Source organism: Sorex araneus, chromosome 2, assembly GCF_027595985.1.
Source record: "Sorex araneus isolate mSorAra2 chromosome 2, mSorAra2.pri, whole genome shotgun sequence".
NCBI classification, from domain to species: Eukaryota; Metazoa; Chordata; class Mammalia; order Eulipotyphla; family Soricidae; genus Sorex; species Sorex araneus.
The window spans coordinates 26,342,076-26,366,436 of record NC_073303.1 but is presented as its reverse complement, the minus strand read 5'-3'; the positions used below and the strand labels follow the sequence as shown (position 1 = coordinate 26,366,436).

The window sequence follows — 24,361 nt, the reverse complement described above, 5'->3', positions numbered from 1 at the left end:
GTTGGCACTTGGACCAACCCAGTAAAAGCCCTTTAGGAGTTGACTAAGGCATAAGGCATATCTTTAGCCCCCAGACCAGAATCCTCAAAAGTAGAAACATTTCTTGGGGCTGGAGTGATAGCATAGCCGGTAGGGCGTTTGTCTTGCATGTGGCCAACCCGGGTTTGAACCCCAGCATCCCATATGGTCCTCTGAACACCGCCAGGAGTAATTCCTGAGTGCAAAGCCAGGAGTAACCCCTGTGCATCGCCGGGTGTGACCCAAAAAGAAAAAAAGAAAGTAGGACTATTTCTTTAACTTGGAGTTGTGTTTTAATTTCCTGTTGTGAGCTGATCCCATTCTTGCCATGAAACGCTGTCGCTGGAAGGGGATGGGAGGGCAGACGAGGCCTGCCCGTGCATTCCAAGGGCTCCACGAATAGTTGCTGCCCCCACCCGTGGGCACAACGCTCCCCAAGCTCCTGGACCCCGGAGCTGGGTAGGAGTCTGTGCCATGTGGTCTGTGTGCCGATGTTCAGCCGAGCATGGCTTCTCTTTCAGTGTCTGGATAAGGTGGAGGTGGAGATGAAGACCTGTGAGGAGCCCCGGCCGCCCAATGGGCAGTCTCCCATCGCTCTGGCTTCGGGACAGAGGTTAGTGGCTTTAACAGTGTATTAACAGTGTGTTTCCCAAGGTAGTAACTGGTCCAGATCACTGGTTTTTTTTTTTGTTTGTTTCTTATTTCTGTTTTTGTTTGTTTTGAACCACACGTGTTGGTGCTCAGGGTTTACTCCTGGCTTTGCACGCAGGGGTCACTCGTGGCTCAGGGACCATATGTGGTGTTCAGGATCGGAGCTGGGTTTGCCATGTGTTTGGAAATGCCATCCTACCCACTGTAGTATTGCTCTAGTCCCCAGATCACCTTTTTGGTTAAAATAAAAGCTTTTTATATTGAAATGCATCATTGTAATTAGTTTGATTTTTAGGCCACACTCAGCTGTGTTTGGGAGATACTTCCAGCTCTGGACTATTTTTCGTTTGATTGGTTGATTTCGGGCCACATCTGGCGATGCTCAGGGCTTATTTCTGGCTCTTAGCTCAGCTCTAAGTCCTGGTGCTGGGGATTGAAACCCGCTGTGCTATCCCCCTGGCCCTTGGGTTGCTCTCATACAAGACAAGTGCCCCACCTGCTGCACCTTCTCTCTGGCCCCTCATGGTGTTATTGTCCATAGTTGTCTCCCCTCACCACCACCAAAGTGCACTAGACGGGTGGAGCGATAGCACAGCGGGGAGGGCGTTTGCCTTGTGTGCTGCTGACCTGGGTTCGATTCCCAGCATCCCATATGGTCCCCTGAGCACCGCCAGGAGTAATTCCTGAGTGCAGAGCTAGGAGTAACGCCTGTGCATCACCGGGTGTGACCCCAAAAAAAGCAAAAAAAAAAAAAAGTGCACGAGACATTCTCGCCCCCAAAACCCCTATGTTACTTCTAGTTTGTTCTTGCTACTTTTTCCCCCCTTCACATCTTTGGAGATAGAGGCCTGGGACCACTCCTGGCAATAATGGGAGGATGGATAGTGCGGCTTCTTTGTTGTGTGTGTGCTTTGTGTGTGTGTGTGTGTGTGTGTGTGTGTGTGTGCGCGAGCGCGTGCGCTCAGGCTGTACCTGATAGGGATAAAAGTAAAGCCCAGAATCTCCCATGTCATTTTCATCTGTGAATACTTTTTTTGTTCTGTTTTTGGCTGCACCCAGTGCTGCTCAGGGCTTAGCCTGGACTGTGCTCAAGGATCACTCCTCAGCACCTTGTCACTGATAAAGTGAGCGCCTTGCTCCTATACTATCTTTCTGGCCTCTGAATACTTTCAGTTTCATGTGTCTGTTAACAGACATGAACTGGGAAGAGAGAGGAAAAACTCAAGCACTTAGTACTTGTTATCACATTCGGCGTACTTTGCAGGGATCCCTTAAAATTTAAGACTGGGGCTAGGGTGATAGTACAATGGATTAAGGTGCTTACATTGCATGCTGCCAAGCCAGGCTCGATCCCTGGCACTCCATATGGTCCCACGAGCACTGCCAGGAAAGATCCCTGAGCACAGGGCTATTAGTAACCCCTTAGTACCACTGGTTGTGGTTTAAAAACAAATGAACAAAAAAACCCCACAAAATATCTAAGACCTCTTTCATGCTCAGTTTTCCTGAATTGCCTGTATGATACGTTTTTTGGTAGAGGTTCTAGAAAGATAGGACAGTGGCCAAGCTCTTGTCTTGCATGCACACGACCTGGGCTTAATCCCTGGTACCCCATATGGTCCCTGCGTCCTACCAGGAGTGATCACTGGCCACAGAGCCAGGAGTAAGCCCAGAGAACAGTTGGATGTGCCCCCCCTAAAAAAAAAGAAAACCCTTATAAAAATAATAGTGGTTGGAGAGATAGTATAGTGGGTGAGGTGCTTGCCTTGCATGCAACTAATGCTAACCTGAGTTCAGTCTCTGGCACCTCATAAGGTCCTCTGAGTCCCACCAGGAGTAATCTCTGAGTGCAGAGCCAGGAGTGAGACTTGAGCATTGCCAGGTGTGACACAAAAACAAAACAAAATAATATAATGAGATAAAAATACATTATATTTGTGTGACATGACTTTTAAAGTCTTTTAATTCTGTATATCCCACCATACATAAACATAGACTTTTAAATATACCATTTAGGTTTTTTTTGTTGTTGTTGTTTTTGTTTTTTCTTTTTGGGTCACACCCGGCATTGCACAGGGATTACTCCTGGCTCATGCACTCAGGAATTACTCCTGATGGTGCTCAGGGGACCCTTTGGGATGGTGGGAATCGAACCCGGGTCAGCTACATGCAAGGCAAACACTCTACCCGCTGTACTATCGCTCCAGCCCCTACCATTTAGTTTTTGTATAAACTAGATTATGGACTTGTTTGGTTTTGTTGTGAAGAATTTCTCATATTTTGTATTTTGACTCATTGTGTCATTCTTTGAGGTGCATTTAAAGTATTTCTTGTTTGGTCTGTTAAATGTAAAGACTTCTTTTAATTCTTTCTTGGGGTTTGTTTTTGGTAAGAATAGCTTATTAATTGGGGCTGGGAAACTAATACCTTGTGTAGGGCACTTGCCTTGCATTTGGTGGGCCCAGATTTGATCCCACATGGTCCCTGGAGCAGCGTCAGGAGTGATCCCTGAGTGTAGAGCCAGGGTAAGCCCTGAGCACTGCCAGATGTGGCCCACCCTGGTGGGCCAAAGAACCCCAAATAGAAGTTATGCGTTATTTATTATGAGTAGCTCATAACTGATACTGTACATTTTCTATTACAGCATATTTGAAGGCACATAATTTTCCTTGGTTCAAGATTAATTCATGGATTTAGATGATGTTGACTTTATTTTTTCCCATTCTGATAGCCCTTACCCTTTGGTTCGAGACCATTGATGATAGTTGTCTTCTTTCTTTTGGTGGTGGGTGGGAGGGTTTGAACCACACCCAGCAGTGACTGAGGTCACTTGTGGCAGTGCTCGGGGGCCCATCTTTGTGCTGGGTGTAGAGCTGGGGTCTGCTGCATGCAGAGCAGCATCTTAACTCTTGGACTGATCATAGTTGTCCTGGCCCAGTTTTTCACTGTGGGATGCATAAGACAAATCAAATTATTTTTTCCCTGCTGTTTTATTTTTCTATAATGAGTCAGATATTTGATTACTCTAACATATAATTTTATTTGTAGTTTAAAAAGAAATTCAACTAGAGACTGCCGTCTGAGAAACAACAATAATAACTGAATTATCTTTGCTTTAATTCCCAGTTCTAGGAAAAGCTATTTTGTTTGTTTGTTCTTTTGGGCCATCCTCAGATGTGCTCAGGGCTTAATCCTGGCTCTGCCTTCAAGGATCACTCCTGATGGACAGGAGACAATATGGGGTTCTGGGGATAGAACCCTGGTCTGCCTCATGCAAGGCAAGTGCTTTACCCACTGTTCTATCTCTCTGGTCCCAGGAAAAGGCTGATTTTCTCCCTGACCCTCCCCAAAGTGCTCATGGCTTATTGCTGACTCTGTGCTCAGGTTCACTCCTAGCTGGCTTGGGGGACCATACGCAAAGCTGAGGATCAAACCTGGGTAGGCTGCATGGAAGGCGAGTGCCTTACTGCTGTCACTCTGGCCCCAGGCCCTGACCTTTTTTACAGTATGATTCCAGTCAAGTTTGAAACAAACTTTTTTACCTAAGATAGGGATCAGTATTACTTTTTGTCTCTAGCAGTATCCTCACTGACTGCACACCAAAGATGGCCTTCTCCTGGCTGTACTCTTCTCTTTGCCAGAAATCAGCCAACTCGATGTTGTTTTGTGGCTAAATATAATTTTATGTTTAATGGCAACTTGTATTTTACTGTGAACTGTTCATACTCTGTTCTGTTTTCACTGAGCTACTGCTTATTATTTTCAGTTAAAAAAAATTCCATGTTGGGGCTAGAGCGATAGCACAGCATGTAGGGTTTTTGCCTTGCATCAGCCAACCCAGGTTCGATTCCCAGCATCCCATATGGTCCCCTGAGCACTGCCAGGAGTAATTTCTGAGTGTGTGAGCCAGGGGTAACCCCTGTGCATCACCAGGTCACACCCTGTGTGACCCAAAAAGCAAAGAAAAAAAATTCTCCATGTTTTAGAGATATTAGTCCTTTGTGATATAAATGAAAGATATATATTCTTTTTGGTTTGTTGTTTCTGGGACTTGTTTTGGGCGGGGTAGGGGGGATGTGGCCCACATCTGGTGGTGCTCAGGGCCTGTTCCCGGCTCTGCACTCAGGGATCACTCCTGGCAGGGCGTGGGGACGTTCCCCCTGCTCATTGCTGTGCTTTGGGGTCTGCACACTTGGCTCTAGTGCTCTCACAGTCTGGTTGCAGGACTTATGGGAGGGGTCTCTCTCACACACCCCCATCTGGCGGTTGAACGGCACTGCTATAGGGCTTAGCTAAGCTTGTTGGGGTGATGCATGGATTTGAACTCAGGACTTCAGGTTTGCAGAGCAGGTGTTCCACCCATGAGCTGTCCCTGGGCTCCGGTTGGCTTTGTTGTTGATTTTTGGGGCCACACCCAATGGCTGTCAGGGGACCCTATGGTGCTGATCAAACTCAGTGCTCCTGTATACAGAGCAGATGCTCCACCCTTGAGCCCTGGCTTCAGTGCCCAGGTGTTATTTTTTGTAACCAGTACTGGTTCCACCTTCATGTCTGAATCTTTGTGTTTTCCACATAATGAAGGAATTCAGGTTGGCCTTTATTTTTCTCTTTGCACTCTGAACCTCACTGGGGAAGTGCAACTATGGTCGGAACTGTTCTCTCTCTCTCTGTCTCTCTCTCTGTCTCTGTCTCTCTGTCTCTCTCTGTCTCTGTCTCTGTCTCTCTCTCTCTGGGCTACACTCAGTGATGCTCAGAATGTACTCCTGGCTCTGTGCTCAGGAATCACTCCTGGCATGCTCAGATGACCTTATGGGATGCCAAGGATTGAATCGAGGTCGGCTGCATGCAAGCCAAGTGCCTTCCTTGTTGTACTATTGCTCTGGCCCTATTCTCTTTTTTGGAAGGAGGGTGTCTTTTTTTTTTTTTAAGTTATTTATTTTATTGAATCACCATGTGGAAAGTTACAAAGTTCTCAGGCTTATGTCTCAGTTATACAATACTCAAACACCCATCCCTTCACCAGTGCCCATATTCCACCACCAAAAAACCCCAGTATACCTCCCACCCCCACGCCCCCACCCCCGCCTGCATAACTGAAAAATTTCACTTCATTTTCTCTTTACCTTGATTACATTCCATATTTCAACACAAAACTCACTATTGTTGTTGGAGTTTCCCCCCAAAAAAGACAGCCCTACTGCTAAGGAAGCATTTGATAATTAGTTTTCTATTGCTGAGAATGAAGAGATATGAAGTCCCGCTGTTCCAAGTACATAACCCTATTTTTTTTCTCCTTCCCACGCCCCCAAGTTCAGTTGGCCTCCAGGATCATGCTCGTGCAGCAGCGGAAAGGCTCAGTATTCTTGGAGATGAGTCATTCCTGACAGACGAGTAAGTGAAAGGCCATCCCCTAGGAAATATTTTTCAAAACCTTTCAAGTATAGAGCAGAGAAGGCTCCAGAAACCTCTGGGGAAGAGGTTTTTCTTTTGCATCTTGGACTTGAGGCATTTGAAAACAGAACTGGAGAACTGACATGTTCATCCTGAGAGCTTCAGCAGATGGTCAATAATCACCTTTTCTTTTTTGTTCCTTTCTCCTCGTATGATCTTCAGCCCACGCTACCATTTCATTCCATTTCCCATGCGGCCATACCGCTGAATTTACGGTACCTTCTTCTTTGAAAGCCTTTCATTCCCCTCCCCTCCAGGAGTCATGAACTTCAGAGCCGTTGCTTCCTACAGGAGGGTGTCTTTGAGCTGTATCTAGCAGTGCTCCGGCGTTACCTACAGATCCCTACTTACAGGGCTGTTCCTGTCAAAGCTCAGGGACTTTGTGATACGAGGGATGGGACAAGGGACTGGCTTCATGCAAGGCAAGCACCTTCACCCCGGACAGTATGTCTGACCTCAGAACTCTTCTCGACTCTATTCCACAGTGTTAAATCTGGACTTGTTTATCTAGCTGTACTTCTTTTTTTCCTACCACCTTTGCAGAAGATCCTGCATTTTTGAAGATTTTATAGAAAACTAGTATTTTCTTTCTGTAGTCATACCTCTTCTTGAAGACAATATCTTAATATTTAATTATATAGCATGTTGGCTATAAAAATATTTTAAAATATATTCCTCTTTATAGGAGATTATTTCCAGATCAACTCTGTTAGTCCGTGCTTTAAGAAAAAAAAAAAATCTTACTTAAAAAAGTGCTAGTCAGGAGCTGGAGCATAGTATAGCAGGGCACTTGATTTGCACGCAGCCAACCCAGGTTTGATCTCCAATATTCCATGTGGTCCCCTGAGCACCGCCATGTGTGATTCCTGCAGAGCCAGGAGTAAATTCTGAACATCACCAGGTGTAGCCTAAATACTGAACAAACAAACAAACAAAGCCTCAAAAAAATGAAACTCAAAACGTGTAATAAATAGTGCTATAGTAAAGAGTGCCAATCATTCCTTAAAATTTTAGAAGTTAAAAAAAATTAAGACAGGGCTGGAGCGATAGCACAGCGGGTAGGGCGTTTGCCTTGCATGCGGCCGACCCCGGTTCGATTCCCAGCATCCCATATGGTCCCCTGAGCACCGCCAGGAGTAATTCCTGAGTGCAGAGCCAGGAGTAACCCCTGTGCATTGCCGGGTGTGACCCAAAAAAAAAAAAAAAAATTAAGACAGAAGAGGAGAGGATAAATGAAATTTAGCCATGGTTGTAATACCCAGAGAGAGCGGGCACTGCCCTCCACCTGGCCTCCCGTCGTCCAGTATAACGGCAGCACGGTCTGGCGTGACCCCCATCCTTTGCCCGCCTTGTTTGTTGCAGTGAGTACGGCTTTGCCGAGAAGGTGGTGGAGGGCATGTTCATCGTGGTCAACTCCATCACCATCAAGATCCACTCCAAGGCCTTCCACGCGTCTTTCGAACTGTGGCAGCTCCAGGGCTACAGCGTCAACCCCCACTGGCAGCAGAGCGACCTCCGCCTCACCCGAATCACGGAGCCCCGCCGCGGAGAGGTGACTGTGTGCCGAGACACGGGGGCCCGCGTAGCAGTGGCCCTTACTGGGTCACACTCCTGCTGAGAGTCTCCCGCTGCCCACGCCCCCTCTCCCCCCTCCCCCATGTCCCTTTCCTGGAGCCCAGGTATCTCTCTGCCCAATGGTCTTGCTCCCTGCTGCCCGCTGGCCTCCATGGGTCGGGTCTCAGCTGAGTGCCTTGTGTCTCGCCGTGTGGGCCTTTGCCCTTGGACTTCCTGCCACCTGGTTCATGGTGCCCACGGAACTGAGGGAGTTCTCTTTTCCCGTCCAGGTGTTAACCTTTAAGGAAATAACTTGGCAGACACTTCGGATTGAGGCAGATGCCACAGACAACGGGGATCAGGACCCAGTCACCACTCCGCTGAGGCTGATCACCAACCAAGGCAGGATCCAGATAGCCCTCAAGAGAAGAGTGAGTCTGTGCTCTGTCCTCACAGATGGCCCGAGCGTGGGCATCCCCCCGAGTGTGTGCAGGCAGTCCCGAAATCGGAGCCGCAAGGGGAGGGCTGGAGTCCAGTGTCACGTGGTGACTCCTAGGAAAACTGTCTCCCGCCCTGTCACCTTGGTTTTGAGGACCCCGATTCTTTGTTCTGTTCTTGGGGGCCGTATCCTGGGGAGTGGTACTCAGGGGCTACACCTGGCTTGGTGCTTGGGGCTTGCTGCTGCTGTTGCTCCAGGGACCATGTGCTGGGCACTGAGCCCAGGCCCTTTGCACATCAAGCATGTGCTCTCTCTGGCCCTTTAAGCCATCCCGTTAGCTTGAGCACCCCAGTCTGTCCCAGTTTGTCTCATTTCAGGACAGACAGTTGACTGCTTGACTGCTGCTGCTTTTTTTATTATTATTATTATTAATAACAGAACTGATTGCTAGTTTTGCAAGGAATTGATTCTGCAAAGTATTTTATATTGTTCATTTATTTTGGTTTGGGGTCACACCCAGTGATGCTCAGGGGTTACTCCTGGCTCTGCGCTCAGGAATTACTCCTGGCAATGCTTGGGGGACCATATGGGATGCCGGGGATTGAATCTGAACCCGGATAGGCTGCATGTAAGGCAGATGCCTTACCCGCTGTACTACTGCTCTGGCCCCTGCAAAGTGTTTGATACTTTGCTTTCACCTGCTGGGAGCAAGCCAGCTCGGACACGGAGCAGGCCATAGTCACCGGGAGACATTGGGGTCTTCTCAGAGGCTCCACCATCTCCTCTCTGTGGCTCTTTAGACCAAAGACTGCAACGTCACGGCCTCCAAGCTGATGTTCCTGCTGGACGACCTTCTGTGGGTGCTGACGGACTCGCAGCTCAAGGCCATGATGAAGTATGCAGAGTCTCTGAGTGAGGCCATGGAGAAGTCAGCCCAGCAGAGGAAGAGCATGGCCCCCGAGCCCGTGCAGGTCAGAGGCAATGTCCCTCCTGGCACCTACTCGGTGAAGTTGGGATTTTCATGTAGCTTCTTTGAATCCCCTCTCCCCACTCCCTACAAGTGCTGGCTACTGCAGGAATACTCATCCATGGAACCTTTGTTCTTTTGAAATACACACCATCAGCCGGTTATGCGACGTGATGTAATTGGCACTGCTATAAAAGTGAGCACCCCGCCATGAGAACAAGAACACCTAACTGTCCTTTCTGAAAGGGGGCACTTTGGGAAGACTTCCTGGAGGAGGTGTTGGAGTTTGACTAAGTCTTGTGGGGCCAGAGCTGGAGGCCTCCTTCAGACTTCAAGATGCTACTTTGATACTTATGATGCTGATCATAACCAAAAATTTTGGTGTGTGGGACAGTAGGTAGGCAGACAGGTGGACAGTTTTGAGAGGGAAGGAGCAACCTGCTAAGATCCGATGTCCTACCTGGAGGAAGCCTGTCACAGAGTCTCTCAGGGTCTTGTTTTTCTCTCTGTTGCTTGTAGATCACCCCGCCTGCCCCCAGTGCCCAGCAGTCCTGGGCCCAGGCGTTTGGTGCCAGCCAGGGCGGCAGCAGCAGCGGCAACCGCCTGAGCCAGTATTTTGAGAAATTCGACGTGAAGGAGTCCTCCTACCACCTGCTCATCTCCCGCCTGGACCTGCACATCTGTGACGACAGCCAGTCCCGGGAGCCAGGTACCGAGTGGGCACAGCCTGCCCACAGCCCACTGCGGCCTTCAGTGGGCCCCTGCCCCACTGTGGCTGTTTCGGGGTGGGGTAGGGCAGGGCCGACGGCAGCTACTGTCACCTTTCAGGTGCAGCCAAACCACCCCTAAGACAAAAAAATATGGATGTTGTGGGCCAGAGAGAGAGTACAGCGGGTTTGCGCTGTACTCGCCTTGCATGTGCTAACCCGGGTTCAATTGCTGGGACTGCATGTGGTCCCCTAAGCCCTGCCAAGAGTGATCCCTGAGCACAGAGACCATATATGGTGGCAGGGATTGAACCAGGTTGACCACGTGCAAGGCAAGTGCCCAGCCCACTGTACTGTTGCTCCAGCACCATCTTTATTTGTCCTTTGTAGGTGTCTCTGCAAACAGACTCATGGGCGGTGCTATGCAGCTTACCTTCCGCAAGATGGCCTTCGACTATTACCCCTTCCACTGGGCAGGTAGGTGAATTCTGGGTGGAGGCAGCTGCAGCGCCGCTCAGGCTGCTCAGGTGTCGAGGGCCAACTCCCTGCCCGCCTGCCAGAGATCCAGCACGTGCTCAGAGGAGTGTTGGGAAGAACCCCAAGGAGGGCACCCATGGGGGTGCGTGGGGCCACACCTGGCCATACTCAGGGCTGTTGTGCTCAGGGATCACCCCTGGCAGTGCTGGGAGCCCGGCTGTCTGCAAGGCAAGCGTCCTCCCCCTTGACGAATGTCTTTATGGCCAGGGGAGGACGTGTTTTTGGATAACTTCAGTTTCCGATATTGGCAATTCTTCCTCAGTGATTAGAGGTCGCCGGGCGGAAAGGCAGTGCCTGACCGGATCCTCCCTCAGGGCTCGGGGTCACAGAGAGCCTGTTACAGAGGCCTGTCTCGGAGCTGCGTCCCCAGAAGAGTGGTTGCTTTGGGATGCCCCCCTGCCCCTCCGCTTTCGCTAGTTTAGAGCCTCTAGTCTGCAGCCACGGGCACCTGCCTTTCCGGGGAAGCCCCAGGAGAAGCTGCTTGTGATGGTTTCTATTTGTTCCAAAGAATTCTGGGTGGGAATGAAGGATCAGAATCTGAACTCTGACTGTACTGGTGGGAAGAACAGTCAGAATGTTGTATCAGACCCGTATCTCCCACCTTAATGCAAAAGTCAATTTAAAGTGGATCAAGAGATCTGACTGGAAACTGAAGTGCGCTGAGGAAAATATAGTCAGAATGCTCCAAGATTTGAACCTCCAAGGCATCTTCAACAATATGATACCATCGGCAAAGCAGCAAAATAAAAAATGAAGAAATTGGACTATATCAAGTTAAAGAGCTTCTGCATGGAAAAACAAAACTAAAGCAAAAAATAAAAACAGGCTAAAACTAAAAGATAGCTAACTGAACGGGAGAAAATATTTGCATTCATTTACATCAGATAAAAGGTTGATAACCAGGATATATAAAATACTCACAGATAAATAACATCAAAAAATGGGGAGAGCAGGGCTGGAGCGATAGCACAGCGGGTAGGGCGTTTGCCTTGCACGCGACCGACCCGGGTTCAATTCCCAGCATCCCATATGGTCCCCTGAGCACCGCCAGGGATAATTCCTGAGTGCAGAGCCAGGAGTAACCCCTGTGCAGAGCCAGGTGTGACCCAAAAAGCAAAAAAAAAAAAAAAAAAAAAAAAAAATGGGGAGAGCAAATGAATAGACACTTCTCAGAGGAAGACAGGGGGATGGCCAATAGGCACATGAAAAAGTGCTCAGTATCACTTATCATTAGGGAAATCCAGATCAAGATGACAATGAGATACCATCTCACACCAGTGAGAATAGCACATATCAAAAATGCCAGGAACAATTCTGCATTGTTGGGAAGGTGTTGGAAAAGGAACCATCAGCCACTACTGGTGGCAATCTTGTCTGTTCAATCCCTGTGGAAAACAGTATGAAGAGGCCTCAGTAAACTAAGACTTGAGCTGCCACATGACCTAGCAATAAAAAAAAAAATGTTTTTCATTCAAAAGGACGACAGCACAACTGTTATGATTTGCAGCACTTAGTACAGAATCAGCCTAGGCGTCCCACGGCAAATGAGTGGATGGTGAAGCTGTGGTCTCTGTACACATTGGAATACCGTCCAGCTGCAAGGAGTGAGATAACCATGCCGTTTGCTGCAACCTGCTTGGAAGCGGAAGATGTCACGCTGAGTGAAGTGAGCCAGGACAGCCACAGCATGGTCGCACTTATCTTGTGGTGCATAGAACAGCTGGACGAAGGAAATGTAATGTAGTAAAGGGGGGGATGCCTAGATCACTTTGACTTTCACAGAGTCAAAGGGGGAGGAGAAGGACAGAGCCTGAAGAAAGTGAGAAAGGGAAGTGATGGGGGAACAGGAGTTGGGGCCTCAGTTGTACCGGTGACGTGGGAGCGTGTATCCAAAGCACACACTCGGCAACACTGAAAACACGAGATAGAAACTTCAGGCACCGGGGCTGGAGTGATAGCACAGTGGGTAGGGCATTTGCCTTGCACGCAGCCAACCCAGGTTCGAATCCCAGCATCCCATATGGTCCCCTGAGCACCGCCAGGGGTGATTCCTGAGTGCATGAGCCAGGAGTGAGTCCTGTGCATCGCCCGGTGTGACCCAAAAAGCAAAAAAAAAAAAAAAAAAAAAAAGAAACTTCAGGCACCAACCTTTGACATGTGCCTGTTATGGTGGCAGGTGGCAATAGGGAACGGGACAGGATGGGACGTGGGACACTGGTGGAATGAAGCTGACATTGGTGGTGGGATTGGTGTTAGGATATCATGTGCCTAAAACTCAACTAATTAAGTGAAAGTTTTCCAAAAAGAATCGTGACCGGGACTAAGTGCTTCTTGCGCCCGCCAGGTGATAGCTGCACGCACTGGGTGCGCTACTGTGGGGCCATGGAGACCCGGGAGCAGTGGGCTGAGAAGCTGGTGACGGAATTTCAGAAGAAAATGGAGAAGTGGCACGAGGAGACGGGTCTGAAACCGCCCTGGCACCTGGGCGTGGACTCCCCGTTCCGGAAGAAAGCAGGTGGGGTGTGAGCAGGTGGAGGACCCTGCTACCCGGCCACCACTTGCTGGTCAGGGGCGATAACACACTGCAGTGACTAGTCTTGGTCCTGGTGGGGGCGATAACACACTGCAGTGACTAGTCTTGGTCCTGGTCGGGGCGATAACAAACTGCAGTGACTAGTCTTGCTGTTGTTCAGGGGCGATGACACACTGCAGTGACTAGTCTTGGTGCTGGTCGGGGCGATAATGCTCTGAGTGGCTAGACTTGGTCCTGTCAGGGGTGATAACGCCCTGAGTGGCTAGACTTAGTCCTGGTCAGGGGCAATAATGCCCTCAGGCTAGACTTGGTCCTGTCAGGGGTGATAACACCCTGACTGACTGGACTTGGTCCTGTCAGGGGCAATAATGCCCTCAGGCTAGACTTGGTCCTGTCAGGGGTGATAACGCCCTGACTGACTGGACTTGGTCCTGTGAGGGGTGATAACACCCTGACTGACTGGACTTGGTCCTGGTCAGGGGTGATAACGCCCTGACTGACTAGATTTGGTCCTGGTCAGGGGTGATAACGCCCTGACTGACTAGATTTGGTCCTGGTCAGGGGTGATAACGCCCTGACTGACTAGACTTGGTCCTGTCAGGGGTGATAACATCCTGCGATGACTAGAACTAAGTTCTGGTCAGGAGTGATAATGCCTTGCTGTGTCTAGACTTGGTCCTTAATGCCCTGTAGTGACTAGACTCGGTCCTGGGCAGGGGCGGTAACCTGGTTAGGGGTGATAATGCCCTGAGTGACTAGGCTCGGGCCTGATCAAGGGCGATAACGCCTTGAGTGGCTAGGCTCAGGCCTGGCTGATTATTCCAGCCTCACCCCATGCAGAGGCAGCAGCAGCCTCTCAGCAAAGTCCTCCTGGTCCTCAGGCAGATGTAGTAGGGAAAGCTGCCCTGCCCTCTGGACACTGGCCATGACCTGGACCCTAGGAGAGTCTAGTTGCTAGGTTCTGTGTTAGTGTTTGTGCGATCTTTACTCCAAATTCTGTTCCTCGTGCGTGAGACGTGAGTGTATGCGGCCATCTTTCCCACCATCTAATTTTTATTTAGATTCTTTCTCCAGTCCTCGCAAGAGCCCCCTGGAGAGAAGGCCCTCTCAGGGCCAGCAGCCTGCCTTTGGGCCCCCGGCGTGGAATCGTTTACGCTCGAGCTGTCTGGTCATCCGAGTCGATGACCTGGACATCCACCAGGTGAGGCTCCCGGACCCAGGCCGACGGGTGGGGAAGGGGCAGGGCAGCTTCTCTCAGAGGGGCTTTCTTTCCTCAGAGGATCCTTCTCCAGGTGCGTCTCTGTAGACGCTAACAGGGGCTGGTGGTTGCACAGGTCTCCACAGCGGGGCAGCCCAGCAAGAAGCCGTCCACACTCCTCTCCTGCAGCCGGAAACCTCGCGACACACCCACTCAGGTCTCCGCCGTCCACATTGAGTTCACAGAATATTACTTCCCGGATAATCAGGAGCTTCCGGGTAAGCTGGGAGGGCGTCCCTGCTCACCGTTTAGCTCAGGCTCTGCATTGTGGGACCCAGGGGCCATTTCCAATGTTCTTCTCATTTGTCGTTTTAGGAGCTTTAGGTACGTGACTTAGTTTTGGCAGACTTTTGTTAAATGTCTCTATCTTGTGTAAATCTCTGCCTTATATATTTACTTATATATATATATATATATATATATTAAATTATTTATTTATTTATTTGGTTTTTGGGTCACACCTGGCGATGCACAGGGGTTACTCCTGGCTCTGCACTCAGGAATCACCCCTGGCGGTGCTCAGACCATATGGGATGCTGGGAATTGAACCCGGGTCGGCCGCGTGCAAGGCAAACGCCCTACCCGCTGTGCTATTGCTCCAGCCCCTATTTACTTATATTTAAAAAAAAATTTGTGCAACACCCAGGGGTGCTCAGGTGCTACTCCTGGCTCAGTGCTCATGGGAGTGCTCAAGGGACCATGCAAGTGCCAGGGAGGAAACAAGGGTTTCTGCACACAGAGCCTGCAGCCCTCCAGTCCTCCAGTCCATCTCCCCAGTCCTGTTTCTTTCTTTTTTTGTGGGCGCGTGAGGGTGAGCCACACCCAGCAATGCTCAGGGGTCACTCCTGGCTCTGCGCTCAGGGGACCATACGGGTGCCGGGGATCGAGCCCAGGCCGGCTGCACTCAAGGCAAGTACCCACCCGGCTGTACTATTGCTGCGGCCCCTTACCTTTGCTTTCTTGATAATAAAATGAGTGTTAACAGGTAAGAGTTGAGCTGCCGTTTCGGTATATGGAGATCCTTTTCCCCTCTGCGTTCCAGTTCCGTGTCCCAATCTCTACGTTCAGTTAAATAATCTCACGTTCACCGTGGATCCTGTCAGCTTGCTGTGGGGGAACCTCTTCTGCCTGGATTTATACCGCAGCTTGGAGCAGTTCAAAGCTATCTACAAGCTGGAGGATTCGAGGCAGAAAGATGAGCACCTGGACATCCGGCTGGACGCCTTCTGGTTGAAGGTGGGTGAGAGCGGACCCTGTGTCCTCTGCGGCTGTCACCCAGGGTTCAGCTCTTTCTGCCCGAGAGAAGTAAGAGAAGCCGCCTCAGGTCCTGAGCGGCCTCTCGTGTTTGTGAATGGGGGCAGCGGGGAGACTCGATGGCCGTTCTGAATTGGGTCTCCTTTCCCTCTCCAGGTGAGCTTCCCCCTGGAGAAGAGAGAGCGGGCAGGGCCGCACCGGCCTCAGGCCCTTGTCTTCTCTACGTCAGGCCTGACCGCCACCAACACCCGCCATGCTCCCCACTGTAGCGCTTCCGACCTCCAGAGTCTCTTCCGGGCTTTCGCGGCCTCTGAATTCTTCCATTCCAGTTCTGTCCACTTTCCCAAGGCGCCAGGTGCCTTTGGCCTCCTGCACATGCTGTTTCTGCACCATGCCTTCCAGATGGACTCCCGCCTCCCCCAGCCCGGCACCCTTCCTCCTCAGAGGCCCCCGGCTTCCCAGGACCTCTGGGCCGTCCACTTCACCAAGATCTCCTTGGATTTTGAAGGAACAGAGAAATTCGAAGGTCACGCCTTGAATTTTGTGGCTCCTTTCCCCTTGTCCATCTGGGCCTGCCTGCCCCTCCGTTGGCAGCAGGCCCAGGCCCGGAAGCGCCTTCTGGCCACAGAAGGGAGGCTAAAGCCCTCCGCAAGCTTTGGCGGCCCCAGCCCGTCCGAGACCCTCAGTGGTGACACGGTGCCCCACCAGCGGTCAAAGACCGAGCAGGACTTGAAGAGCTTATCAGGCCTGACCGAGGTCATGAAGGTTCTGGAAGAGGCCAGCAGTGGGGCCAACAGCAGAGGGCCCCTGACGGAGCTGGAGGATGCGGCGGACATCCACGTGCTCGTACACTCCCCTGCACGCGTGTGCGTGAGGCTTGACCACTACCAGTACCTGGCGCTGCTCCGCCTCAAGGAGGTCCTGCAGGGCCTGCAGGAGCAGCTCGCCCGGGACACGGAGGCCCTGACCGGGGCTGGCCTGCGGGACCGGACCGTGTGCATCGGGGTCCTCTTCCCCCGTGCCGCCGAGGTGGCGCTGCTCATGCAGCCGGCTCCCGGGGCCGCCGAGGCCGACTCGGGGGGCTCCGACAGCACCAGCCTCATCGATTCCGAGCTGTCCCCGTCGGAGGAGCGGGAGCCGAAGTCTGACAGCTCCTCCGAGCAGGGCCCGGCCAGCCCGGCCAAGGCTCCCGAGGACGGTGGTGTGGAGCAGCCCGATGCGGTCCCGGCCGGGCCCCCGCTGCTCCCTGGCAACGGGGCAGCCCAGGATGTGGCGTGTCCTGCGCCAGGGCCTGCAGGGAAGGGCCACGAGGCTGTCGATTCCCTCCACGCCAAGAGACTGAGCAGAGCCCAAGTGTCCGGCTCCCTGGCCGCCTCGAAGCCTCCGGGCGCCAGGGACAGCATAGTGTATGGGCAGGGCGAGCTGGTGCCCTCGAAGAACACAGAGGGAGAGCTGTCCAGCGCTATTCACATGACCAAGGACGCCACCAAGGAGGCGCTGCATGCCACAGTGGACCTCACCAAGGAAGCTGTGTGTATGACCAGGGATGCTCTCAGCCTGGGCAGAGATCGAATGACCTCAACCATGCACAGGATGCTGTCCCTGCCCTCAGCCAAGTGAGTACTCTCCTTCCAACTCTCCGCCTTCCCCCTCACTCCTGCCACTGGCCCCAAGGCTTCTTGCTGTGTGCGCTTCTGTTTTATTTATTCGTTTTGGTGGGATTAAGGCTCGAGCCCAGGGCCTTGTATACGGGAGGGTGAGCACTCTAGCCCTGAGCTGCAGCTCCTGGCCCATGTGCATCTTTTCAGCGAGTCTGGGCAGATAGAGAGAAGGGCCTGTCCAGGAGGGCCCAATCTCTGGTTTCCAGAGCTACCCTTGTAGAACTGGAAAAATGTTCAGACTACGTAGAGGATACAGGCTTAGGAGCGTGAGAGATTTCTTTTCAGGATTCTCCTTAACGCTACAATGGGGAGAACCAGACATTACAGTAGAATTGCATAAAATTCCATCAATGTTCACTTTCTTCCATGTAATAAATCCTGTTCTTAGACAGTTTCCAAGGCAGCACTTACTAGTTCTTAGGGATCAGGTTAGCTTCTCTCTCACTGACTTGCTGTTGTCTGAACAGATGTTAAGCCTAAATAGCCTTGCCTGGCCCCCGTCTGACATGACAGACGTTCAGCAGGCTCTCTGTCCTATGGCCTGGGAATCACCCACAGCACCTGGCAGGGTAGATAAAGATAATTGTGTCCCTGTTTCACTGCTGAAGAAACGGGAGTTTCAGGAAGAAGGTGTTCATGGATATTTCCTCTGTCTCTTGTTTGTGGCCCACACCTGCTGGTGCTCAGGGCTTACTCCTGGCTCTGCTCACAGAGATCACTCCTGGCAGGCTCTGGGGACCATATGGGGTGCCAAGAACTTTGTGGTTTGGGGACTGTGACCAGAAAGCCAGTGCTTAGGGCTTTATTCTAAGAGGATTGTCTTCTGGGGTCTCCAAGCGGTGCCTGTGGGTGTCCTCGGACCTGGCAAACAGAGTGCCCGGGCAGGAGACTGAGAGATAAAGGAAAACATCGACGACATGCATTCTCTTTCTTTCCTCCTCTTTCCTTTCATGGGGGCCTCTACACAGCGGTGTCCAGGAGGGCCACATGGTGCTGGAGTGCGAGTAGGCACGCATGCTGAACATGCGCCCTGAGTCAGGCCTGAAAAGCTTGCTTTCTTTTTCTTTAAAGTGTTTTGGGGCCACACCTGGTGACACTCAGGGCTTACTCTTGGCTCTGTACTCGGGTCACGTCTGGTGCTGCCGGGGATCAGGGATCGCTCTAGGGTCACTGCAAACAGTGCTTTCACCTCTGAACTGTTTCTCTGAACCTCCCTCTTTTTTTCAGTGTTAATTTTTTGGCTACACCCAGTGATGCTGGGGGGCTACCACTGGCTTGATCCTAGGGGTCCCCCTTGGTATTATACCTGGGGGCACAGTTGGTTTTGAAGACCAAATGCAGAGCACGAGCCTTCTTGGCCCAGGCACTAGTAATACTTAAAATACCAATAGGGGGAGTGCAGTTGCCCTTTCTGGCTAGTGCTAATATCACTCCCCGTTTTACAGATGAGGAAACTGAGGCTCACAGAGGTAAGAAACTTGCTCAGGATCAGTCATGCGAGCAACAGGGTCAGGCTAAAAGCCTGCACCGCCCTTCCTGAGTGGCCCTGAGTGAGGGAGGGGGGACCCAGGGACAGTGCGGAGGAGTGTGACGAGTGCCCCTTAGGGTCTGCACATAAACAGTGATGGTCTGGCAGCGCAGGGTGGTGGCCTGGCGGGCGCCCTCCAGCTAGTAACCCGCAGCCCAGTCAGCTCTGAACGCTTGTGTCCTGCCCATGTGGCGTCCAGCATGTGTCCCCAGCCTGTGTGGCTGTTTCTTTGTTGCTGTTGTTATCAATGAATCTGTCCCTCAGGGTTCTGTTGCCCCTGTTCTGATCACTTTTGGCACAACTGTGATTTTTTTGGTTGTTTTTGGACTAGCCCCCAAAGTGCTCAGGACTTCCTGCTGTCTCTGCTCAGGGATTATACCCAGCGGTGCTGGGGGGGACCCTGTGTGTGCTAGGGATGGAGTCTGAGTGGGCGCATGCCAGGGCTGTGCCCTTCCCGCTGTCTTGTCTTCGACCGTGACAGGCATTGGGCCATTTGAGGTGCCCGTCAGTAGCAGGGAGCAGGTGTGAGAGCACCCGACAGTCACTGCCGATGGGCAGAACCGCCTGTGCAGCTTGTTTGGTGTGGGGGCTACATCCTGCCGCGCATCGAGACCACCCCTGACACACTGCTCGGGGCTCCCTCCCTGCAGTTCTTGGGGGAAGATGTGGCACCAGGGATTGAACCTTCGCCCCCTACGTGCAGAGCACACTCACTAGCCCCTTGAGCCACGGTCTCTTCCTCTGCTTACGCAGTTTGCAGTTCTGGGAGGTGAGGATTCAGAGACCAGCCATTGCAGACAGGATGCTCCCCTATAACTAATAGAAATATGAACATTTATTTTTGCACTATAGAGTGTTTAAATTGAAAAGGATGGGACTCGGGGTCAGAACTATAGTACAGCGGGTAGGGTGCTCGCCCTGCATGCACCCAGCCTGGGTTTGATCCCAGCGTCCCATTGGGTCTCCCAAGCACTGCAAGGGGTGGTTCCCAAGAGCTGAGGCAGGAGTCCCTCTGAGCATTGCCGGGTGTGCGCCGCTCCCCGCCCCCAAAACAAACATACAAGAAAGGGCTGGGTTTTGCAAAGAGGCATAAGGACTCGTTGCTAAGGTCTTTGCTGTTTGGACAGGGAGCCCGTGGCCAGGACAGAAGGGGGGGTGGCCGCCCCAGCGGGTGGCAATGCTGCACGGCTCCGATTCTTCTCCATGAAGAGGACAGTATCTCAGCAGTCCTTCGATGGCGGCTCCCTGGACAGCAGTGGCCCTGAGGACCGGATTTCCGTGGACAGTGATGGCAGTGACGGCTTTGTGATGCTCCTAGAGTCCGGTAGGTGGAGACAGCTGGGCAAGCTGGACAAGCCCGGGAAGGGTCCGTTCTGCTTCCTCTGCCCAGACCGGCCGGAGGCAGAGGGAACTGAGATCTGATCAAAGCAATAATCTCTCAAAACAAAATTTGAGTGGATTTATGACTCTGATTTTCTCCCCGATGAATGTGTGATCTTTACCTCAGAAAGAGACAGACCAAAGAAGAGAATGCTCTCGTTCTACCGCAGTCTGTGTAGTAGGATTAGGTTTAATGTTTGTTTGTTTTGGGGTCACATTTGGTGATGCTCAGGGCTTACTCTTGGCTCTGTGCTTAGGAAATTTTCCTGGGGGTGCACATATGGGGACCATATGGGATGTCGGTGATCAAATCCAGGTGTGCCGCGTGCAACACAAGTAATCTTCCCACTGTATTGTTGCTGAGGCCCCAGGATTATTTTTATTTTATTTTCCTTTGTGGGTGGGGTGTTAAGCCATGTTGGGTTTTATGGGAGTTTTTCTTTTTCTTTTTCTTTTTTTTTTTTGAGGGGGCCTGGTGATGTTCAGGGGTTACCCCTGACTCTGCACGTAGGAATTACTCCTGGTGCTCCATGGGGTGCTGGGCATTGAACCTGGGCCAGCCATGTGCAAGGCAAATGCCCTCCCTGCTGGACTATCTCTCTGGCCCCAAGCCACACGCTCTTGGTTCTGCGTTCAGGAGTGATCCCTGAGGATGCTTAGTAGCCATATGAGTGCCAAGGACTTGAACCTGGTGAGCTGCATGCAACGCAAGGGGCTTACCCTGGACTGTCTCTCTCCACCCCTCACAGCCCCCATCCCCTGTCTTTTTCCCCCATTGGTATCGTAATCAAACCCAAGTTTTCGCGTGCACTTCATCATTGAGCCATGTTCCTGGCCCCAGAGGATCAGCTCTGTGACAGGTGTCAGTGGTGTCTCTGTGTTCGTTGTCTGGTGGTTCTTTCCCCCTCTATATTTTATCATCGGATTTTGTCTTTTTGTAACACCAGGGACGGACGCCCAAGGCCTCCCACATGGAAGGCGAGTGCTCCTCCCTGCAGCTGTGTCCCTCACCCACGACTGGAAAAGAACTAGGGGTTTTTGACTATAGTAACATGAATTCTCCCCCCCCCCCCGGCCTTTTTGGTTTCTGGGCCACACAGGCAGTGCTCAGGGTTACTCTTGCTAGGTACTCAGGGGTCACTCCTAACCGTGCTCGGGGACAATCTGTGGTTCTGATTAAACCCAGGTCAGATGCATGCAAGGTATGTGCATTATTCCCCATGCTGCCTCTCTGGCCCTAAAAGTTTTGGTTTATGAAACTTTAGGTTATACTCAGGTGCCACTTTGGGTTTGGGGCTATACTCAAGTGCCACTTCTGATGGCGTTCAGAGGATCATGAGGTGCCGGAAGCATATGTTCCAGCCCTTTGGGCCATCTTCCCAGCCTTTAATAACTAAATTTTATTTTTCAATGTAATATAACACTTTCCATCCTAACCACCTTTTACTATAATTTTGTAGTTTTCAGTAGATTTAGCTCATTGTGAAGCCATTCATACTCTTCATTTCCAGAGCTCATCATGTAAAACTTAAACTCTGTACTTACCGAGCAATCATTCCTGGGGGCTGGTGAGTCCAAGAGGCTCTTCCTTGCCTTGCTGCTTGGACTCGTGGCACTGCAGATCACTCCTTGAGCACCACCAGGGGTCACTCCTGAGCACAGAACCAGCAGTGGGGGTGGGCCAAAACTCCAGAAAAACATAACCCAGGTAACCCATAAACATACAATAGAGTAGTCTTAAAAAGGAAGAAGTTCTGGCTCATGCTACAGTATCAGCGAAACTTGAGGATACTGTGGACTGTAACATAAGTTAGTCATAAGAAGAGATAAATCTGGGCACGCAGGACAGTGAGCATCAGCAGGCCCGGGCTTGGTCGCGGGCACTCCATTAGCCTTAAAGAGTCAGGACAAAAGAGGGAGATGGACAGAGATATCCCAAAACAAAACAAGAAGAGTACATGATTCATATATGTTTTGATTTGGGGTCCAGACCTGGAGGTGCTCAGGGCTTATTCCTGGCTCTACACTAAGGAATCCTGGCTGGGCTCAGGGACTGTATAGGATGCGGGGTTACAGCCCAGTTGGCCATGTGTAAGGCTAGCATCCTGCCTGCTGTACTATCTTTCTGGCCTCAGGATTTGTTTATCTATTTATTTATTTGCTTTTTGGGTCACACCCAGTGATGCTCAGGGGCTACACCTGGCTCTGCACTCAGGAATTACTCCTGGTGGTGCTTGGGGGACAGTATGTGATGCCGGGGATTGTATCCGGGTCAGCTGCGTGCAAGGCAAGTGCCCCACCTGCTGTACTATAGCTCCAGCCCTCTATTTATTTTTATGACTGAATTATGTCACATTTCATAATATGCAAGGGACAATTAAAAATTTGTCTCATAATGTTCATTTATGTTCAAATATTATTACTGTTCTTATTTATATATTTATTGTGTATTTATTTTATTGGTATGTATTTATTATGTGGTGCGCATCAAACCAAAGCATTATTCTGAGACTGAGTTTGACAGCTATTTTTAACCTTCCCTTTGTCTTGTCTTTCCCCTGTAGAGTCTGGTCCTGAATCGCTGCCCCCAGCATCTCTTCCGAATGTCCTGGACGGCACTGGCACTCAGGGGAGCCCGGTTGTGGAGAGTTCCGACCAGGGGTCACCAGAGGCCAACAGCTCTGCCTGCCCGCTCAGTCCCTACCTGGTCAGCTGCTCCACTTCCTTCTGTGCAGAGGGCAGGCCCTGGGCTGGCCACGTGGGGCTCCGCTGAAAGCACCTTCTCTTGCAGGTCTCTGTGCTGGTCCTGCGGGTGAGTGAGGTGTCTATGGGGATTGAGGTGCGAGGTGAGGACTTGGCCGTGGCCCTGCAGACCCAGGACCTGGCCCTGCAGCAGCTGGGCACGGTGGGACTCTGGCATTTTCTGCACGAGGAGTGCCCAGGTGAGAATGGCAACCGCTCCAGGAGAGCTGAGGGTTTCTGCGGGCAGCCGTCACTGGCACAGTATGCTCCTGTCCCTGTGCCCTTGGGCAGCTGTCTGAGGCCTGGTCCCTGCCCTGCTCTCCACCTGCCCCTGGGTGGCCACGCCAGCAAGCTTCCTTCTGAGAGCTCTTTCTGGTTTATGGGCCAACTCTCTGTCTCAGAGCTGTGTCCACTTTTTCCCTTGCGTGACTGAAAATGGATATCAAACCTCTCTGACCTGGGGCTGGGGCAGCAGATAACTCCCTGCTGCTAGAGGATCCGGATTGATCCCCCGGAGCCCCACTGCAAGTGACCAGAACTTTGCCACCCAGATTCAGTCTTTGCTGTGAATTAGCATTTATACTTTAAAAGATGACAGGAACAATCTAGGCTTATGCTGCATGCATTTTATTTGCATTTGTTTCCCCTGCACTCTCCCCTCCCCTGCCCCCAGGAGCCACACTCGGAAGTGCTTACTCCTGACTTTGTGCTCAGGGATCACTCCTGATAGTGCTCAGGGTACCATATGTGGTGCTGGGGATTGAAGCTGGGTCAGCAGCATGTAAGACAAGTGCCTTACGCACTGTACTTCTCTCTGACCCCCATGATTTATTTTAAAACTGTTTTTAGGGCTGGAGAAATAGCACTGAAAGCTTTTACCTTGCATGCAGCTGACCCCTGTTTGATGCCAGCATCTCATCTGTTCCCCCGAGCACCACCAGGAGTGACCTCTGGGCACAGAGCCATACTTAGCTAAAATTTGTTAATCTGTATACTTACACAGAGTGAATTTCATAGTATTCAAATTACATATATAAAAAAACTTTTTTAAAAAGGGTAAAACAGAGTCCTTTGGAGAGATGGTTGAGGGTGCTTGCCAGAGGGTGCTTGCCTGGGCGGTAGCTGGGAATGTTCCCGAGGCCTCCCCCAAAACAACCCCTGCCCCCACGCAATGTATAAAACACTGAGTAAAGGGGCTGGTGAGATAGTCAGTGCATAAGTGCTTGCCTTGCGTGTGGCAGATCGAGTTTGATCCCTGGCACCCATATGGTCCCCTGAGCCTGCCTAGGATGATCGCTGAGTGCAGAGCCACGGGTAAGCCCGGAGCACTGCTGGATGTGGCCCCCAAACGAACCTAACTATATAAATAAATAACCCCCAGAAAACCGAAAACAAAAAAGAAACATTGAGGGGCCGGAGCGATAGCACAGCGGGTAGGGCGTTTGCCTTGCACGTGGCCGACCTGGGTTCGATCCTCGGCATCCCATATGGTCCCCCAAGCACTGCCGGGAGTAATTCCTGAGTGCAAAGCCAGGAGTAACCCCTGAGCATCGCTGGGTGTGACCCAAAAAGCAAAAAAAAAAAAGAAACATTGAATAAATTCTAAAAATGTTTATAATCTATGTATAAGAAATACAAACTTGACTTGCATATGTGAGACTCTCGGTTTGATTCCCAGTGT

General features: G+C 51.2%; 1 protein-coding gene across 2 annotated transcripts in view; it reads left to right on the top strand.

Moving 5' to 3' along the window:
- Positions 1–24,361, top strand: part of BLTP3A (bridge-like lipid transfer protein family member 3A) — a 59,710-nt gene that overhangs the window by 25,907 nt on the left and 9,442 nt on the right. For both annotated transcript variants that reach the window (XM_055126345.1, XM_055126344.1), the window contains exons 4-17: positions 540–631; positions 7,483–7,672; positions 7,965–8,105; positions 8,914–9,084; positions 9,600–9,789; positions 10,178–10,264; positions 12,669–12,839; positions 13,919–14,058; positions 14,192–14,333; positions 15,158–15,351; positions 15,526–16,985; positions 19,686–19,882; positions 22,503–22,645; positions 22,730–22,880. In XM_055126345.1, coding sequence (XP_054982320.1) covers positions 540–631; positions 7,483–7,672; positions 7,965–8,105; positions 8,914–9,084; positions 9,600–9,789; positions 10,178–10,264; positions 12,669–12,839; positions 13,919–14,058; positions 14,192–14,333; positions 15,158–15,351; positions 15,526–16,985; positions 19,686–19,882; positions 22,503–22,645; positions 22,730–22,880 — 3,469 coding nt within the window. The remainder of the gene's footprint in view (positions 1–539; positions 632–7,482; positions 7,673–7,964; positions 8,106–8,913; positions 9,085–9,599; positions 9,790–10,177; positions 10,265–12,668; positions 12,840–13,918; positions 14,059–14,191; positions 14,334–15,157; positions 15,352–15,525; positions 16,986–19,685; positions 19,883–22,502; positions 22,646–22,729; positions 22,881–24,361) is intronic.